Source organism: Lingula anatina, chromosome 2 (genome assembly GCF_051362555.1).
Source record: "Lingula anatina isolate TDL-2025a chromosome 2, LinAna3.0, whole genome shotgun sequence".
Taxonomy (NCBI): domain Eukaryota; kingdom Metazoa; phylum Brachiopoda; class Lingulata; order Lingulida; family Lingulidae; genus Lingula; species Lingula anatina.
Window position 1 is genome coordinate 26238617 of NC_141768.1, and position 15521 is coordinate 26254137.

Sequence of the window (15521 nt, forward strand, 5' to 3'; positions counted from 1 at the left end):
GAGGTGACATTTTCCCAAACCAGGCGCGTATGTTTCTTCTCCCTTGGATACGGAATCAGCCGACATGACCCGATTTGGATTCCAGCCAAAGGCACAAGCTTCTCGGCACTGTAATGATTGTAGGAGCTACAAATGATACAAACTCCACATTATTTGGCCCTGCTCGTCATTCTACCTCAAATTGCGAATTGATACAGCTAACGTCCAGATTATGTCATCAACAAGTGCTTTTTGAAAAAGGACGTAGCATTTAAATGACGTTAATCTTTAAATGCAAGGTTCTCATATCATTAATTGAAACAAAACATTTTAAAAAATCCTTTTTTATTATTATACTCTAACTTAATTTTTTTTTAAACATGATTAATCTTTAATTGGTGTGATGTTCAGGTTATACGGCACTTCCGGCCTTCCTTGTTTAGTAAGTTTGAAGCAAGAAGATTTGCATATAAAAGAAAAATGAGGTTATTTTTCTATTTTGGATCATTTGAAATTTTTAAAATAAATTTTAGAAATAAATTTGTTCATTTGCCTTTCATTTGATTTGTTATTTTTCATATCAGGGTGAAATATTACTGCCTGGGGCCAGTTTTACATGCCCTGCTGCATTTTAGTGCTTATTTTGGCCGACTAGCGGCAGCACCTTACGGGTCACTGGAAGGCTATGCCATTATGGACCCTGATTTTTTAATATTGTTTAGGCCTTGAGTAGAAGTATTTAAACCTGAAGTGTTGTGTTTGTTGAAGCATGGAAAGTATTTTTAATAGAATTAAACGTTACAATAGAAGTGAATGGGATTTTTAATAGTGGTTTGTAACCTTCAAACGATAAAAGAAAAATGAGGTTATTTTTCAATTTTGGATCATTTGAAATTTTTAAAATAAATTTTAGAAATAAATTTGTTCATTTGCCTTTCATTTGATTTGTTATTTTTCATATCAGGGTGAAATATTACTGCCTGGGGCCAGTTTTACATGCCCTACTGCATTTTAGTGCTTATTTTGGCCGACTAGCGGCAGCACCTTACGGGTCACTGGAAGGCTATGCCATTATGGACCCTGATTTTTTAATATTGTTTAGGCCTGGAGTAGAAGTATTTAAACCTGAAGTATTGTGATTGTTGAAGCATGGAAAGTATTTTTAATAGAATTAAACGTTACAATAGAAGTGAATGGGATTTTTAATAGTGGTTTGTAACCTTCAAACGATTTATTTGTGCCCTGAGTGCCCTCTAGCGGAAAACTAATAAAATGGCGGCTACCATATTACCACGAGCTTGCACAAGGATTTCACGAATTTTCGGTACTGCATGGTTTGAGAAGGTATGTTTCGTCAAGTTATCTTATAGTTTCATGTGCCAGGATCAGAAAATGTGCACTTGCTTGTTTATGTTAATAATGATTTCAAAAGTAGATATCATTAAATTATAATTGAATCTGTTATTTACCCCTCTCTAATTAAATCGGTCGTCTCTAATCTTAATTCATTTGAGCCATGTTTTGACATCTTAGACATCGTTGCCGTTCTCATCAAGAAGGACAGAAAAAGTAACTCTGGGATTTTCAAATTGAGAAGTTTGTGTGGGTTCTGCCCACAACTTTTTGGTAGCAATGCAGTGTGGAGTGGGGGAGGGGTAGCACTAGCACGAAAATTCATGCGTTAGCACTCCTATTGACGATTCTGATATGTACTGTCTGTGCTAACGCAGGAAAGCAAAGGCCTCAAAAAGTTGGAAATGAAAACCGGTTGCCGAACCAGCTGCAGTGCGGCAGCTCTCAAATTTATGTTTTAGATCTCATCTCCTCAACACGCACATTACTGTGAAGCCAACCAGTTTTCCCATCAACAGAGGTATCACTTTCCTTAAATTCATCTGTCTATCAACCAGTTTGACTGTCATAAAACCATACACCCGTTATAAACAGACAAAAACCAGGTAGGGGGTAATTAACTATCGTTTAGCAACTTTAGCAGGCGTGCCTGACATCTAAGTCACTTAAGCTGGAAGCAATTTATCGAGAAACCCCGTGGAGATGGACCGATCCTGTTAGATCGATCTAGGGATGGGAACCTGTCTATATCTTGTAATAGGGCTGAGGTAAGATCCATTGGCATTCTAGTGACACACTCTGGGTGTTTATCAATGAAGTTTCCCTTGATTAAACTTGCTACTTGATGTTAGATCTTTTTATTTTCATAACATCATTTGATATTTATATTCAATTTATTATTTTTATTTAAAATTGCAGAGCATCTTGCAGATGTGTGCTGTAAGGATCAACCAAGTTGAACACACTCTGAAGATAAAAAGGTAGGTTATGTGATTTAAATGTTTGAATAAACAATAATAACACACTGCTGCTGAAACAAATAAAAGCATATTAACATTTTCAATTTTTGACTTATTTCAGTCTTCTTCAGTCTCAAAATTCTGACCAAAAGCAGTGTCAAATGTCACTTCTCAACTGTTTTTCCCACAAAATTCTGTCGGTATGTGTGAGTTGCTTGCCCAGCTGCCATCAGATTTATCATCAATGGAAATTACATCAATAATCCTGTTCTAATGCATCCGCAATTATAAATAAATGCTGGTGGTAGCAGTCTGACACATCCTCAATTTTGGCAAAAGTTTCCTGTCATGCTTATATAACAATAGTTTCTATGTACATTGTTTTATATCAGAATTACCATTTAAATTCTGAAGTGTTAAAGTCTGAAGTGCACATTGCAAAATGCATTGTTTTTAGGTTTTCAGGTTTTCTGATTGGAAAGAATATTGAATTGTGGAAATAATCATGTATGATTCCAAAGAAATTAACAAAACTCAACATGTGATTTATTAATGCTAAAAAAAATTCTCCATCTAAACAGTTATCTTTCCTTTAGGCAGAGATTCCCGATGGTGCACCAAAGCATTTGTAGCTGTAGACATTATAGTACAGATACAACAGAGTCCAGAGATCCACCTGGAGCAGAGCCTACATCAGAAAATAATGGCTCACAAGAGAACTCTGAGAGACATGATGGTATTTCTGATACAACCGAACCTGAACTCTCAGAAACACAACAAACAAACTTTCAAGAAGCAGCAGCACATGATCAGATGGAGAATTTAGAAACCCGAGAGTTAAAAACTGAAGCAGTTTCAGATGAAGTTAGCCAGTCTTTAGGAGAGACTGTCTGTGAAGAAATGAAACAAGAGATGGACTTTACTGCGGATACAGAAACTTTATCTATAGGTGAAGAAGACCGAGAAGAATCTTTAAAGGTAGGCAGTTTTGGCCCATGCTGTAAGCCTGACTAATATAAATTGTTATGTGTATCCTGATATTGTACTTGTCATCTTAAAGTGCCACACAGTTTCTGCATGTCAAAGTTCTCTGAAATCACAAAGTTTAATTTTTGATTGTCGAAAAATCATACATCAGTTTATGCTTCTTTGAACATATTGTTAGAAATGAACACTTTTTTTTTTCAAAGCACAATGAACCGGATGTGTTGTACAGAAAAGTTGCTGTGGAAATCAAAGGCCATGATAAAAGGGTACTTAAAACTTATGCTGCTGTCATGAAGACTGTTGCAGAAAGACTGGATATTCAAATTCGAATGTAAGACATTAAATTATCCATTTAAAGCTTTATCCTCTTTGCTCCTGATAAATTTGAACCTACGTTACGAAGAGAAACAAATTTAAGATGCATGTGCAACTGGTGTTTGAAACATCTATCTATACAAAATTCTGAAATTGTTTCTGTAGTATTTAATGCTGTTTATTTTTCCTTTGTTTCCCCTCAAGATGCGATGTGTTTAATTATTTTATGTTCTCTTTACAGGTGGAATCCCCCAAGAGTGATTGAGAGGATGACTCTGCTGAAATCTGCATTTGTACATAAAAAACACCGAAGACAGTATGAAATGAGGACACATTTCCATGTTGTAGAGGTAAGATGAAAGAGGAGCATTGAGCAGAGATTTATGAGGGTCATGCAGAAATTTGAAGTAGAAAAGCTGCACAACTCTTAGATTTACAAAGGCCTCACTTGCATGTGGATTAAAATAAAAGTCTATATGGGTTTTTCTAGTCCTATAAGAAATGGTAGGGCTCACTCCCAATGACACTGCCAGTCTATGTACATTGATCCAGCTTCATGGGGACTTGATGAATGCAATCAGTTTAACAGATTACTGTAACACGCCTTTTCTGTTTCCAATGTACTTGTATAATCACTACTTTTCCTGTATTCTTCTCAACACCTATCTGTGACATTAACCACTGGACAGCTCCCAGTGCCTGTAACAATAGGACCGATATACGGTCAGTAACTAGCCCAACCAGTAACATGCTATAACATGTACTCCAATTCGCTTTATAAATGTTCAGACTCAATGTTGAAGTCATTTTCTGTATAACATTTTGAAAATACCATACTTCGGTTCATATTTGTAATAGATACATAGCCTGTTTAATCTCAATGTTTTAATTTTTTTTCTCTCTCTCTTTTATTTTTTATTTTATTTATTTATTTACTTGACCAGTGAATTTTGGTTCTGGCCAGTAAATTCTCAGACTCCGGTGGCCTGGATGGCCAGTTAGTTGAAAAGTATTTGGAACACCAGGAGGCAGCTTGTCATTCAGTTAATCTGATAGCATTCAGCAAGAGTCCCCTGGGAGTTGAACCGATTTATGTAGACTGATAGTGTCATTGGGAATGAATCCATGTCGTAACCACAACAAAATTGCTCATCTATGAACTGAGGACAAGGTCTATAACACTATGAACAATCCTCATATCCATCACATAAAGAAAAACATGATCAGTATTTCTCAAAGCCAAGAGCACTTATTTTTCTTTTTAGTGAATATTTCTAAATACTACAGTTTGGGTGGTTCATCTAGATAATAAGGACAGAAACAGTAAGAATGTATTGAAAGTCTTAAACCGAATGGTTATCTATGTATATATATCCAGACACAACCAAGTGTGTCTGCGTATTCTAATCACATGTTGTCGCTGTCTGATACATTTGTTCACCCGATAACTGCTGAACTGTATTTTTATTTTACTTTAAATTTACCAAGTAATTTCGATTATTAAATCAGCATATGGAAATTTATTCTCCTTCCAGCTCCAGCGTGTAACTGGAAGCACTACTGATACGTATTTAGAGTACATCCAGAGGAATATACCAGAAGGAATTGCCATGAGGGTCACCAAGGTAAAAAAAAAAAAAAACATTCCGTAAAAAAATTGTCTCTGGGCTGATTCCCATTAGAACTATTGTTTTACGTAGATCGATCCAACTCCATGGGAACTCTCGTTTGATGCAGTCAGATGTGCACACCTACTTAGCACATGAACGAAACAGGGTGCCTCGATATGAAACCAGACAACTTTTGTGTTTTTTATCTCCAAATACTAAAAAAAATCAATAAAGCTTGTAAATAGGCCGTCTACAAGAATCTATTATATCGTATCTTTTATATTGATTATTATTAAATATCACAATGATAAACGAGTCGCCTTTTGATGTACGCCCAGCTATGACCTCTATTAAAAAATATCCATTTTTACAAGATTACAAATTGTATCGTATTGTTTGGTTTCATTGCCTCGCTTTCAAAAATTAGAACAGGCGCTCCAAAATCGTAAGACGAAGTAAAAAATTTTATATTGACCGAGTTTGCCCCCCAATAAGAATATCCTTACAGCATTATCTGCAATTAACCTTCTTACGATTTTTAATGTATTTTGCAATATAATTTTCAATCTGCCCGATGAAGAATTTTATTAATCAAGAGTGGGGGAGGGGTGGAAAATACCCTTGGGGCCACATATAACACTGTAAATGCGAAGGGAATCCCCCTTACAATGACGGCAAAATGAATGTTAATCAGGAAAGTCCGATGGATTTGCTTTTTAAAACATACAATCAACAAAATATTTCTAATATGATTTCTCAAAACAACACCAGAAAGCAAATTAAATCAAATAACCAGACGGTAAACACTGGCAGGCTTTATCAATTTCACCTTTTGTTTATAATTTCAAACAGAGTACTTTTCGCGCATGCGCAGTAGTTTGATACCTGTGCTCACCTACTTATGTCCAACATACTTGTATAATGACCAGCTTCTCTGTATTGTACTTAACTTCAAAGGGAGGCCTGTTAATCTGATTGCATTCAGCAAGTCTCCGCTGAGTTGAATCGATCTGTGTAGAATGATTGCTTCATTGGAGATGAGGCCTATGGCTCTTTAATTTTTTATGCACCTTGCAAGTGATAACAAGTTTAACTTGGAACACTCAGTCCGACTCTCTTAAATGTCAAGAAGTTTACAAAACCAGTGGAAATAATGAAGTATATTCTTCTCCAATGATGTGTATGATTTTACTTTATATCTAAAATATACTGTTAGCCAGGAAATGGCCGCCTAAAGTAGTTCTTAAAGAACGTCTCAGTTTCATTGAATCAAGTAGTGTTTAGATGATATTAATAACATCCCCCCCCCCCTCCAAAAAATAATGAAAATTAAGAAAAGTCTCATAAAACATGTATTCTTTTTCTCTTATAGCATCAGGTGGCAAAGCTACCAGAAGAAATTTCACAGACCATGGAAAGTTGATTCTTAAGGACATGTTCCGAAGCCTATTACCCAAGTTCTTACTAAAAAATGGACGTAGGTCTATGAGAAAGATCTTCTAAAAATAAAGGATAAATTTCTTTTTTTTTTTTGCATTTGGTACAGTGAAAATGTATTATACAATAGCACAGTTACATGCATAATGACCCTCGTTTTATCAAGGTTTCAATCCTGATGATCTAATTTCTTTTCAGTTGATTCAATTTATCTTTCTACCATTTTTTGGAGGACACAAGTGAAGTATAGACATTTTCAATAAAGAAATTTATTAAAGAAATTGATACAAAATGAAATCAGTCTTCCTTGGATCTTCTTGGTCACAAGATTTTTCCTCATCAAAATTGTTTATGGTGCATGTTACCCAGCAAAAGAAAAATCCTTCACTTTCAGGAAATGATCAGTTCAGTTGTACTACTATGCCATCAATGTGGATTGAGACTTGAAGCAAAAAGAAGCAGGACCTCTGAACTCCTTACCTCCCTCATGTCACAATTTATATTCACAGATGCAGTGATTTGTCCTTTATATACATAAAATAAAAACAAAGTTTGCAACTGTTAGGGAAAAATATAAAGTAAAAGGACTAAGTAGCAGTTCATAATACTTTTTTTTTTACACCATCCTTGATGTTACTTAATTTCTGGCACGGAATCGGTGCTCCCTACTTTGTTGCAATTTTTTTCCTTTCAACATGCTCACTGAAGTTCTTTAGCAAGACATGTCCTAACAGGAACGATTGTTGAGCTCGCAGGTAATCCAGTGTACATATTTCTCCAGTTTATAACTGAAATGGAAAGGTAAAAGTTGTCCTCAATCAAATTCTTCGTATTATTATCTCTGAAATAACAGATATAACAGTCATACATCCTCCCAGACAATTCTACATAATAAAATTTATTCAATTGTATTAAAACTCTTTTTAACTTGACAGAGTAAATAATGTACTTAATCTAGTTCATGATAATAAATGAGAAATCCCTCTTGCTGGCCATGTATATATATAATGGCCGCACAAACTTACCAAAAACCACACTGTTATTCCCTGTCGCTGGCTTTACTATCTAAGATTTATGTCTTCAAACCAGATGGGCTCTGCCCCACCCCCAGGGGCCCCTCGTCTCATTTCATTCTCTCCATATGAAACTCTGGGGTTTTGTGCAGAAGCTAAAAGAGACCTTAGGCCTGCTACCACAGCTCCTGAGGCTCCAGCCAATGGGTCTGGTTCCTGATACTGCTCTTGAAAAGGGTCGGGCTGCCTTTCTACTGGTCTGCAATCAAATTGTAAAGGCATATTTAAAGTTACATATGAAGCAAGCGTAGATTCCCTGTAAAGCATATTAATCAATACTAGTTCTTATATGACTCTAGTAATAGTATCCAAATGTGAAAGGATAAATCAAATAAACCACATAATCAGTTTTGAAATTAAAGTTATGCTATTTGAAAATATATGATGGGATTTGGCTGGGTTTGCCATGAAAACAAATTACATAAAAAGTAACCAGCACTATCAAACTATGTTTCACAGGGCATTTTGCACTAATGGCTTCCCCTGTGCCTGCAAGTTGCTTAACTTTATGATTTGGCAGAATTGTTTTCACATGACAAAAATTTAAATGACAATCTACTTGTGGAACAATCTTATATTGCTGCACAATGTAACCTTACCTCAATCTCTCAATGCCAGCTCTCACTGGAGGCCTGAAACCAGTAAAAAAAAAAATTAATTCTTACAAAGCTTTCTTTTCTTTGAAGTGAAAGAAATAACTACACAGAAAAGAGTTGTACCTATCATGCACCTGACCTTTTAATAGAAGCAGAACAAAATTTCATTTGTATTTGATCCTTTATTTGTACACAGAAAATAATTTTTTAAGGGGAGGGGGGGGGGGGGCATTGCATAAAATGTGGCTTTTTTGTTTAAAGCATTCTAAAATATGCAAAACTAGTACTCTATTAATAAGAATTGCATTAATCTAAGAATGCAGCCAGAGAAGCAAAACAAACTTAAGGACTTTTAAAGAATGTCATTTGTAAGAATATAAACAAAACAAAAAAGACAATTAATATTCTTATCTTTGCATTTGAACACAATGATGATGAAACATAAAAAGAACATAATTCAAATGATACCCCCCCCCCCCCTTCTGCTCATTACTGTCTACATTCAGGTAAAAACAAATTTGATATAATTTTTTTATGACATTGCTTTGGGGTAAGGTTCAAAAACTTTTCAAAGACAAAGATGATGGAATACAAGCCTTTTTGATGGCTGATAGAAATTTCAATTACTTTTCAAAGCTACAAATTGAATTCAAGATGCACTTTTCTAGGTAACACAAAACAACAGGCATTTTAAGGGCGTTGAAGAGGGCTCTATTAAACAAATGATATCTATTGAAGTGAAGGACACCATAAGTGAAATATGGAACACCGATTAACCAGTTACAGAAGCTACTTTTGAAAAAAAAAAAAAAAAGAAAAGAAAAATGTAGATGATATGGTTTCAGATATGAACTCACCTCCTTTCATATTCGTAGTCTGGCTCTGTTAAATATGGGGGTGGAGGTCTACAAAATCAATATACAAAATAAAGAGTATTTTTCGCCAATGTTATGTTTCCATGTATATGTTATTTTAAATGTAAGACTCAAAATATTTATCAAATGGAATTTCTCATATAACAAATATCTTAAGTCTTATTTTTTAAGTTATCACATTTATAAGAATGAAAATGTCAGACAAGCCAGTCCATAACTAGATTTATTATTAAGTTATCAGATTTTTCATTTTATATGCACATTTGCCATTTTCGCGATTAAATGACTTAAATTTTCTGATTGAAACTTGGGGCGTTCGCTCTTTAAAACCTTCCAATTCTGTCTTAAGTGAAAGGTGTATTCTAAATACATTACCAGCCTCATGCAAAAAGAAAATGCAAAGGACGCATGCGATTGTCAAAGTTTTTTTTATACAAAGTTATGGTTTGTGATAGATTACCTTACAAGGAGTTAAATGTGTCATGTTAAATTTTTTTTTTTTTTTTTTGCTCCAGTGAGCGTGTAAAAAAATGGAAATTCAATAACATTCATGCACAGCTTGAAAGATCTAGAAAACAAGTTGGGATAATAATTGAATTGACTGAAGTAAATATTGTATATTGTGACATTCTGTAATTTATACTTTTTTAATATCCTTAAATATCCCACATAAAATTCCATCATATAACCAGGTAGATTGTACAATATGATTAAATGAAGTTCAGTTTTACCGATAGTCTGGACAATTTGTGCTTAACTACAGCAGCACAAGCACACATGTAATAAGTCTGACTTCTCTTTCCAGTCATTCAATTACTGTGAATTACGTGATAAAATTGTGAAACTGCTTTATTAGGAATTAAAAGAACAGATTAAAAAAATTTAATTAGGTGTAAAGTTTTCCCAGATTGTTAACTTAAAGCTAATCCCCACTTTTTCATGTAACTAATTTATGTTTCCGTGTGCTGTTGACCTTGTTGTTTATCAACTGTATTTTCACTACAGTTCTGAAGCAAGTTTGGTCTTAGCGACTTAAATTAAGTACTTTGAACAAGAGAAAATCATTTAGGACTGCATTTTATTAAGAATACAAAAAAAAATTTAAAGTTGTATTTTTAGAATGATAATTCTTGTATTTCCAATAATGAAAGCCTAAGGAAGATTGTTGAACATGAATATTTTTTTCTAGATCCAAAGAGGATTCTTACATTTTATATATTATAGTATGAAACTCATTTGGGAATTGATACTGTGGCATCAGGAAAAAGAATGTAGAAAAATCATTTTTAAAATCTTAGCAGAGTGCACTCAAGGGTAAGTACTTCATATTTACTATTTGTTTTAAATCAATATCACAGCTAAAAAATTAATTAGGTGCAATGATTTACAATTGGTGAAAATCAGTAAAGTCACATTTTAGCAGAATAGCAATTTAAAATTTACAAAACAAAAACATAGATGTTGTATTTCATAGCAAACAAATTTAATTTGGCTATATCTATTAAAAGAACACAACATACAAATTCCTTACTAATTTTCTAAAAGTGCTACCATCTTGATATAATACATGTCAACTACATAATCCTTTCCTTTACATTAAAAACAAAAATGTTTATTTTGTACAAGGAATTCCATGGCAACCAACACTGTTGGCATTACTTAAGTTGGATTGTAATGAGTCTGTTTAAAGTTGACAAACAACACTTGCTGGAGTTGCGAGTCCTCACTGCAGATTCAATCCATGCACAACCGCCACTCTAAAACACATTTGTTGCCTCCAACAAGAAAAGAAAATCTCTTCAGTTTCATTTCCTTTTTCCCCCTTTTATATAAGATTCTCTGTACAAATTCCTTTAGGACCTTTACATGTTATTGTCTACTTTGAGAAATCTTGTAACAAAAGGCTCCTTGTCGCGCACACACCACGGAAGTCCATCAACTTAGTTCTGGCCGCGCTCTTCTAAAATGATGGTGGCTGTTGTCTGAGAGTGTGAGAGAGAAATACAAAATCACTTTGTGATCTTAAAGGAACAATGTGCTTAAACTTCATATCTTTTGCATTAGTTTTTACACATTCAGATCATATTAATTACGAATCTGACAACTAAAATGCTCCATAAATTGATTTGGGTAATGGAACATCCTGGAGTCATCACAAAATCTACCCCGAAATATTTGCTCTTTTGGATGGCACAACCAAGCACGACATGTTCCGCAGTTTTCATATACTGTAGTAGTATATCGCGAGGAAATCTGTCCAGAAAATCATCCATGTTGACCGATCACCAGCATGTCCGCGAAAAATAAAACTTCCGTAAGTTTTTCCATTGTATAACACATACTCGGCACGATTGATCAGATTCGCGAAACGGCAAGTGCACACCCACTGGAGGATACAAGATCGGGTTTGGAGATTTCAAAAAGTTGTCGTATCAAAATACATCAGACTTAGGCAGTGCTTAAAGCATTAAAACAAGTTTTAAACAAGAGAAAACCAGGAACCGTTGTCTCTTGTTGAAACATTGTATTAATGACAAGTGCACCAATCTCCTTACCTTCTGTCATAATAAGCGTCATAATAGGGATCAGCCCTGAAAGAACAGAAAAAAATAGATTTAGACATTAGATATATACCATATGAAATATTCCTGTTGATCTTAAGAATTATTATATTAGAAATGCATGAAATGGGATGGGTTTTATTGACCAGAAAATCCCAAAGAAAAGAATTGATGCAATCTAAATGTTGCATGTTTTTCTCCAATGCATGCACCCGTCAGAATGAATGATTGAACTTAAACAACCAACACACAAAAATCTCTTTTAAATTATGACTTTATTGCCCTTACAACCAGCCATTAGTTTGGCTTGATTAGAGAAAGATTTTTTTATTGAGACAGAAAAAAAGTGGTGATACCTTCTCCCATAGTACTCAGGTGGGGGCCTGGCATATGGGTCTCTGTAGTAGTCTCTGGGAGGGGGAGGCAGAGGTCGTCTCCTTTCATATGGGTCATATGGTCTGTATCTGTCTCCATGTGGAGGGGGGTAATCTCTATAGTAAGGGTCTGGGTATGGGTCCCTGGGGTATGGTTCTCTGCCATATGGTTCCCTGGCAGGGGGTCCCCCAAAACGCCTATCTCCTCCACCCCGCCCTCCTCCACGCCGACCTTGCGACCTGATAGATAATAAGAAAATTTCCTTACAGCACAACTAAACGGCCTATTTTACCTGAAAAAAAACTTTAGGAGAGGCATTTTATTGCCAGGAGATAACTACAAAATAAAAAGTTTTAACTCTTCTGCATTGGAAATTATTAGATCAATTTATACAGATATGCATTTTGCATAGGAAATAAGTTAACTACCCTCTAGGTGGCATTATGCTCTGAAATGTTTTAATTACAAAAAATTTAACCAATACATTCTTTTTATTCAAGCATTTTTCAAATTACTCACCCTCCTCTAGGACAGTCTTTTGACCTAGAAAAACAGAAAAATACATTTATTTCACCAATATTTTTATAATCAATAACAACCTGCACCCAAAATAATTTTGAACTGTACAACAATTAGTTTTAATCTCAAATTTCCTTTGCCAAAAGTGGCCATTCTTTTAAGCCTGCACAAACAGTACTGCACGCAGACAATCGATATTTTAATATTTCTACAAGCAACTTCTTTATGTATCAAATGAATAGTATGGATGCTTTAAAAAAGGTGAAAGAACATGCAAAAGAACCTATGTCAATTAGAATGAGAGTGTGTCATATATTAATGAAGGGATTGTAGGAAAAAAGAAAAGAATGCAACAGTCCAATATTTAATATAATAAATGTTTACATTGCAAGCAACTGTGAATGCTGAAGAAAGTTCTCATAAGCAATTTACAACTTAACATCATATGACCACTCTCATTATGAAAAATAATAGTTTTAGTAAAGAAATTTCAACAAATAACAATAGCTCAACATAAGAGGATTATAACAGACTGATCAGGGTTTTTTTATGTCATCAATGTCAAAAATTCCGATCACATCTTCCAAACAGCATTCACGGACGAAGCGCCAATCACTTAAGATTTCGAATATTAATAGACTCTCGATTCGTCCAGGTCATCAATCAAATTTCTTGACGTCAACTTTTCTAGAAAGAAATTCTTAACATTGGTGCATTCACTTAATGATGTACACAGACTTTTCTCAATGATAAAATTTATCCATTATTCAGAAAAATGGCATGTACATCACGTCCATGAAACAAATGCTATAAGAAATAAACAACGCAGTGCTTTTACGCGACCAAAGTCACGCGATTATGTAAATGGCTGCACGAGGAGTTCGGACTCCTTCAACTTACCAATGACCGTCTCGTCCGCATCTATAGCACTCGCCCTTCCCTCCCATTCCAGGTTTCTGACGAACTTTACTGTGAGAAAGCTGAAATGCCAATCAGATCACGACATACGTTGATGCTACCAGCGAAGACTGCAATGATTCAGAGTCATTAATTCACGCATTAGCCTACGATGGCCACTGTTAAATGTGGACAAAACTTAGATGTCAATTAAACCACGATATGTAAGCTATAAGCGAAATGCTAGAGGCAAAATTTCAAGAGTTAACATTTATGCCCACGAAGATCATGACTCGTGCCGTTTAGATTTTTTCACACGCACGCACATCGGAAAAACACAATTTGAATTTTTCTATATATTTTCACAACAGGAATCAAACAGAGACTCAATAACACGATTAGTCCACAATGTTGCACGAGATGACATGAAGGTTTTTACAACTAATACTGTACAGGAATGAATTCCAGGCCCAAACCCATGTGCCAAAAACCTTATGCAGGTTCCTTTCTCAAACAGAAAATGTTGTACCTCTACTTTGATGTTGACTCCTTGGAAAGGGGTGTTATTCAAATTTTCCACAGCAGTTTTTGCTTCTTCTCCATCAGCAAAGTGCTACAAAAAGTTAAAAAATCGCCATAGGAAACATCATTAGGAATAGAAGTTCTATATACAAGAGCCATTTCAACAGAAGCCCAATAAAAACAATATTTCTTCTAAAGAATAATGTAACTGTTTTGAAATATTTGATAACTGATTTTGATCCTTCTTTTGCCTCTAAGCTAAAGAACTGAGAGAAAGAACAGCATGCTTCAGTTCTTCAATTTTACAATATTTTGAAAATTCTTTTCTTACCACAAACCCATAGTTCCTGATGATATCACACTCTGTGACAGTTCCAAACTTTTCAAACATGGCTTGCAGTTCTCCCCGCTTACATGTGTCTGGTAGGTTTCCCACAAATATCTTCGTAGACACAGTCATCTTTGGTTCTGAAATTGAAATAGCCAAAGTGAAGAGTCAGTCATGAACACAATCGGTTTATACAGTCTATATATAGGGTTACTAAGTCTACATATCATTATGTAGCAGGCCAATCCTTTTCCCTTGATACAAGTCCTTTGACTGGCAAACATCAATGCAGAGATTGAGAACAAATTAATCAGAAACCCTACACAAGGGCACACATGCAATAAACCCATTTATGGCCAAATCACCTGCATTAAAACCTAAAAATTGACGGAATGATACATTTTAATAGCAAAATAGTATTTCTGATATAACCCCAAAAAGAATTCTATTTTAAGCCAAAAGACAAAGACTCAAGCTGCCATACTGATAAGACATCACCTGTTTTACCTTAAGATGTATTGATTTTAAAACATCCTCCAAGAGGAGCACTACGCCAAAAGGCATAGGTAAACAAATGTTTGATTCAATGTAAGACGGAACTGACTCTTGAACCTATGTCACGTACACATGCTCTAACATAACAATAGCAACATTGCCACTGCCTAGAGTGCTGGTGTTGAAACGGCGTTCGTTTACATTATACTCCCCTTTAATCATTTTTCTCACTAAATATTTCCAGAGGTTTTAGTAAAATAATGCTACCAATATGATTACTTACAAACAAACAAACTAGACTTGTTAATCGGATACTATCAAGAAATCGTGCCACCTGAACAATGATCACTATTCACCCTGACCTCAAATGACAATAGCCGATACCAAATATTAGCAAAACAGAAGATGGTTTGATTATCAGATTCTGACTGCTGTTACTACTAATGCTATAAATCACAAAGTATTACCTTGATCATATGCTCCTCTCTTTTTATCTTAGTAATCGATTCGCGTACACCAAAGGCACCGGTCGGTTTTGCGCACCTAGCTAAAATGGCGGACCACGCGGCTTTGAAGGTCAAGTACGACTTACTATCAACAAATGAATGATAAACAAAATCATCTTTAACTTTTTTCCATT

General features: G+C 34.9%; 2 protein-coding genes across 4 annotated transcripts; one reads left to right on the forward strand and one right to left on the reverse strand.

Moving 5' to 3' along the window:
- Positions 1-1026: 1026 nt before the first annotated feature.
- LOC106158861 (small ribosomal subunit protein uS10m) lies at positions 1027-7098 on the forward strand. Of its 2 annotated transcripts, none has more exons than XM_013534971.2 (7): positions 1027-1323; positions 2251-2312; positions 2888-3269; positions 3482-3609; positions 3835-3943; positions 5129-5218; positions 6576-7098. In XM_013534971.2, exons 1-7 carry the CDS (start codon positions 1252-1254, stop codon positions 6624-6626), a joined length of 894 nt encoding a protein of 297 aa, XP_013390425.2. In that variant the 5' UTR covers positions 1027-1251; the 3' UTR covers positions 6627-7098. The 2 variants fall into 2 exon arrangements, with proteins under 2 accessions (XP_013390425.2, XP_086859313.1); XM_087003187.1 differs by lacking the exon at positions 1027-1323 and adding an exon at positions 2077-2099.
- LOC106158859 (uncharacterized) lies at positions 6890-15472 on the reverse strand. Of its 2 annotated transcripts, none has more exons than XM_013534970.2 (11): positions 15349-15472; positions 14390-14526; positions 14066-14149; positions 13540-13619; positions 12640-12663; positions 12102-12359; positions 11740-11775; positions 9167-9214; positions 8313-8345; positions 7666-7912; positions 6890-7428 (listed from the first exon to the last, which is right to left on the reverse strand). In XM_013534970.2, exons 2-10 carry the CDS (start codon positions 14516-14518, stop codon positions 7702-7704), a joined length of 903 nt encoding a protein of 300 aa, XP_013390424.1. In that variant the 5' UTR covers positions 14519-14526; positions 15349-15472; the 3' UTR covers positions 6890-7428; positions 7666-7701. The 2 variants fall into 2 exon arrangements, with proteins under 2 accessions (XP_013390424.1, XP_086859312.1); XM_087003186.1 differs by lacking the exon at positions 15349-15472 and adding an exon at positions 15165-15307.
- Between the last annotated feature and the right edge of the window lie 49 nt (positions 15473-15521).

What these genes read in the sequence shown, in the direction of transcription:
- LOC106158861 (XM_013534971.2), top strand. Translation starts at nt 1,252, where the DNA reads ATGGCGGCTACCATATTACCACGAGCTTGCACAAGGATTTCACGAATT. An exon ending in CACACTCTGAAGATAAAAAG is followed by an intron (nt 2,313 to 2,887) that starts GTAGGTTATGTG and finishes TCTTTCCTTTAG; the next exon opens with GCAGAGATTCCCGATGGTGC. An exon ending in TTGCCATGAGGGTCACCAAG is followed by an intron (nt 5,219 to 6,575) that starts GTAAAAAAAAAA and finishes TTTCTCTTATAG; the next exon opens with CATCAGGTGGCAAAGCTACC.
- LOC106158859 (XM_013534970.2), bottom strand. Translation starts at nt 14,518, where the DNA reads ATGACTGTGTCTACGAAGATATTTGTGGGAAACCTACCAGACACATGT. An exon ending in GAGTCAACATCAAAGTAGAG is followed by an intron (nt 13,620 to 14,065) that starts GTACAACATTTT and finishes TTGGCATTTCAG; the next exon opens with CTTTCTCACAGTAAAGTTCG. An exon ending in GACTACGAATATGAAAGGAG is followed by an intron (nt 8,346 to 9,166) that starts GTGAGTTCATAT and finishes TACTGGTTTCAG; the next exon opens with GCCTCCAGTGAGAGCTGGCA.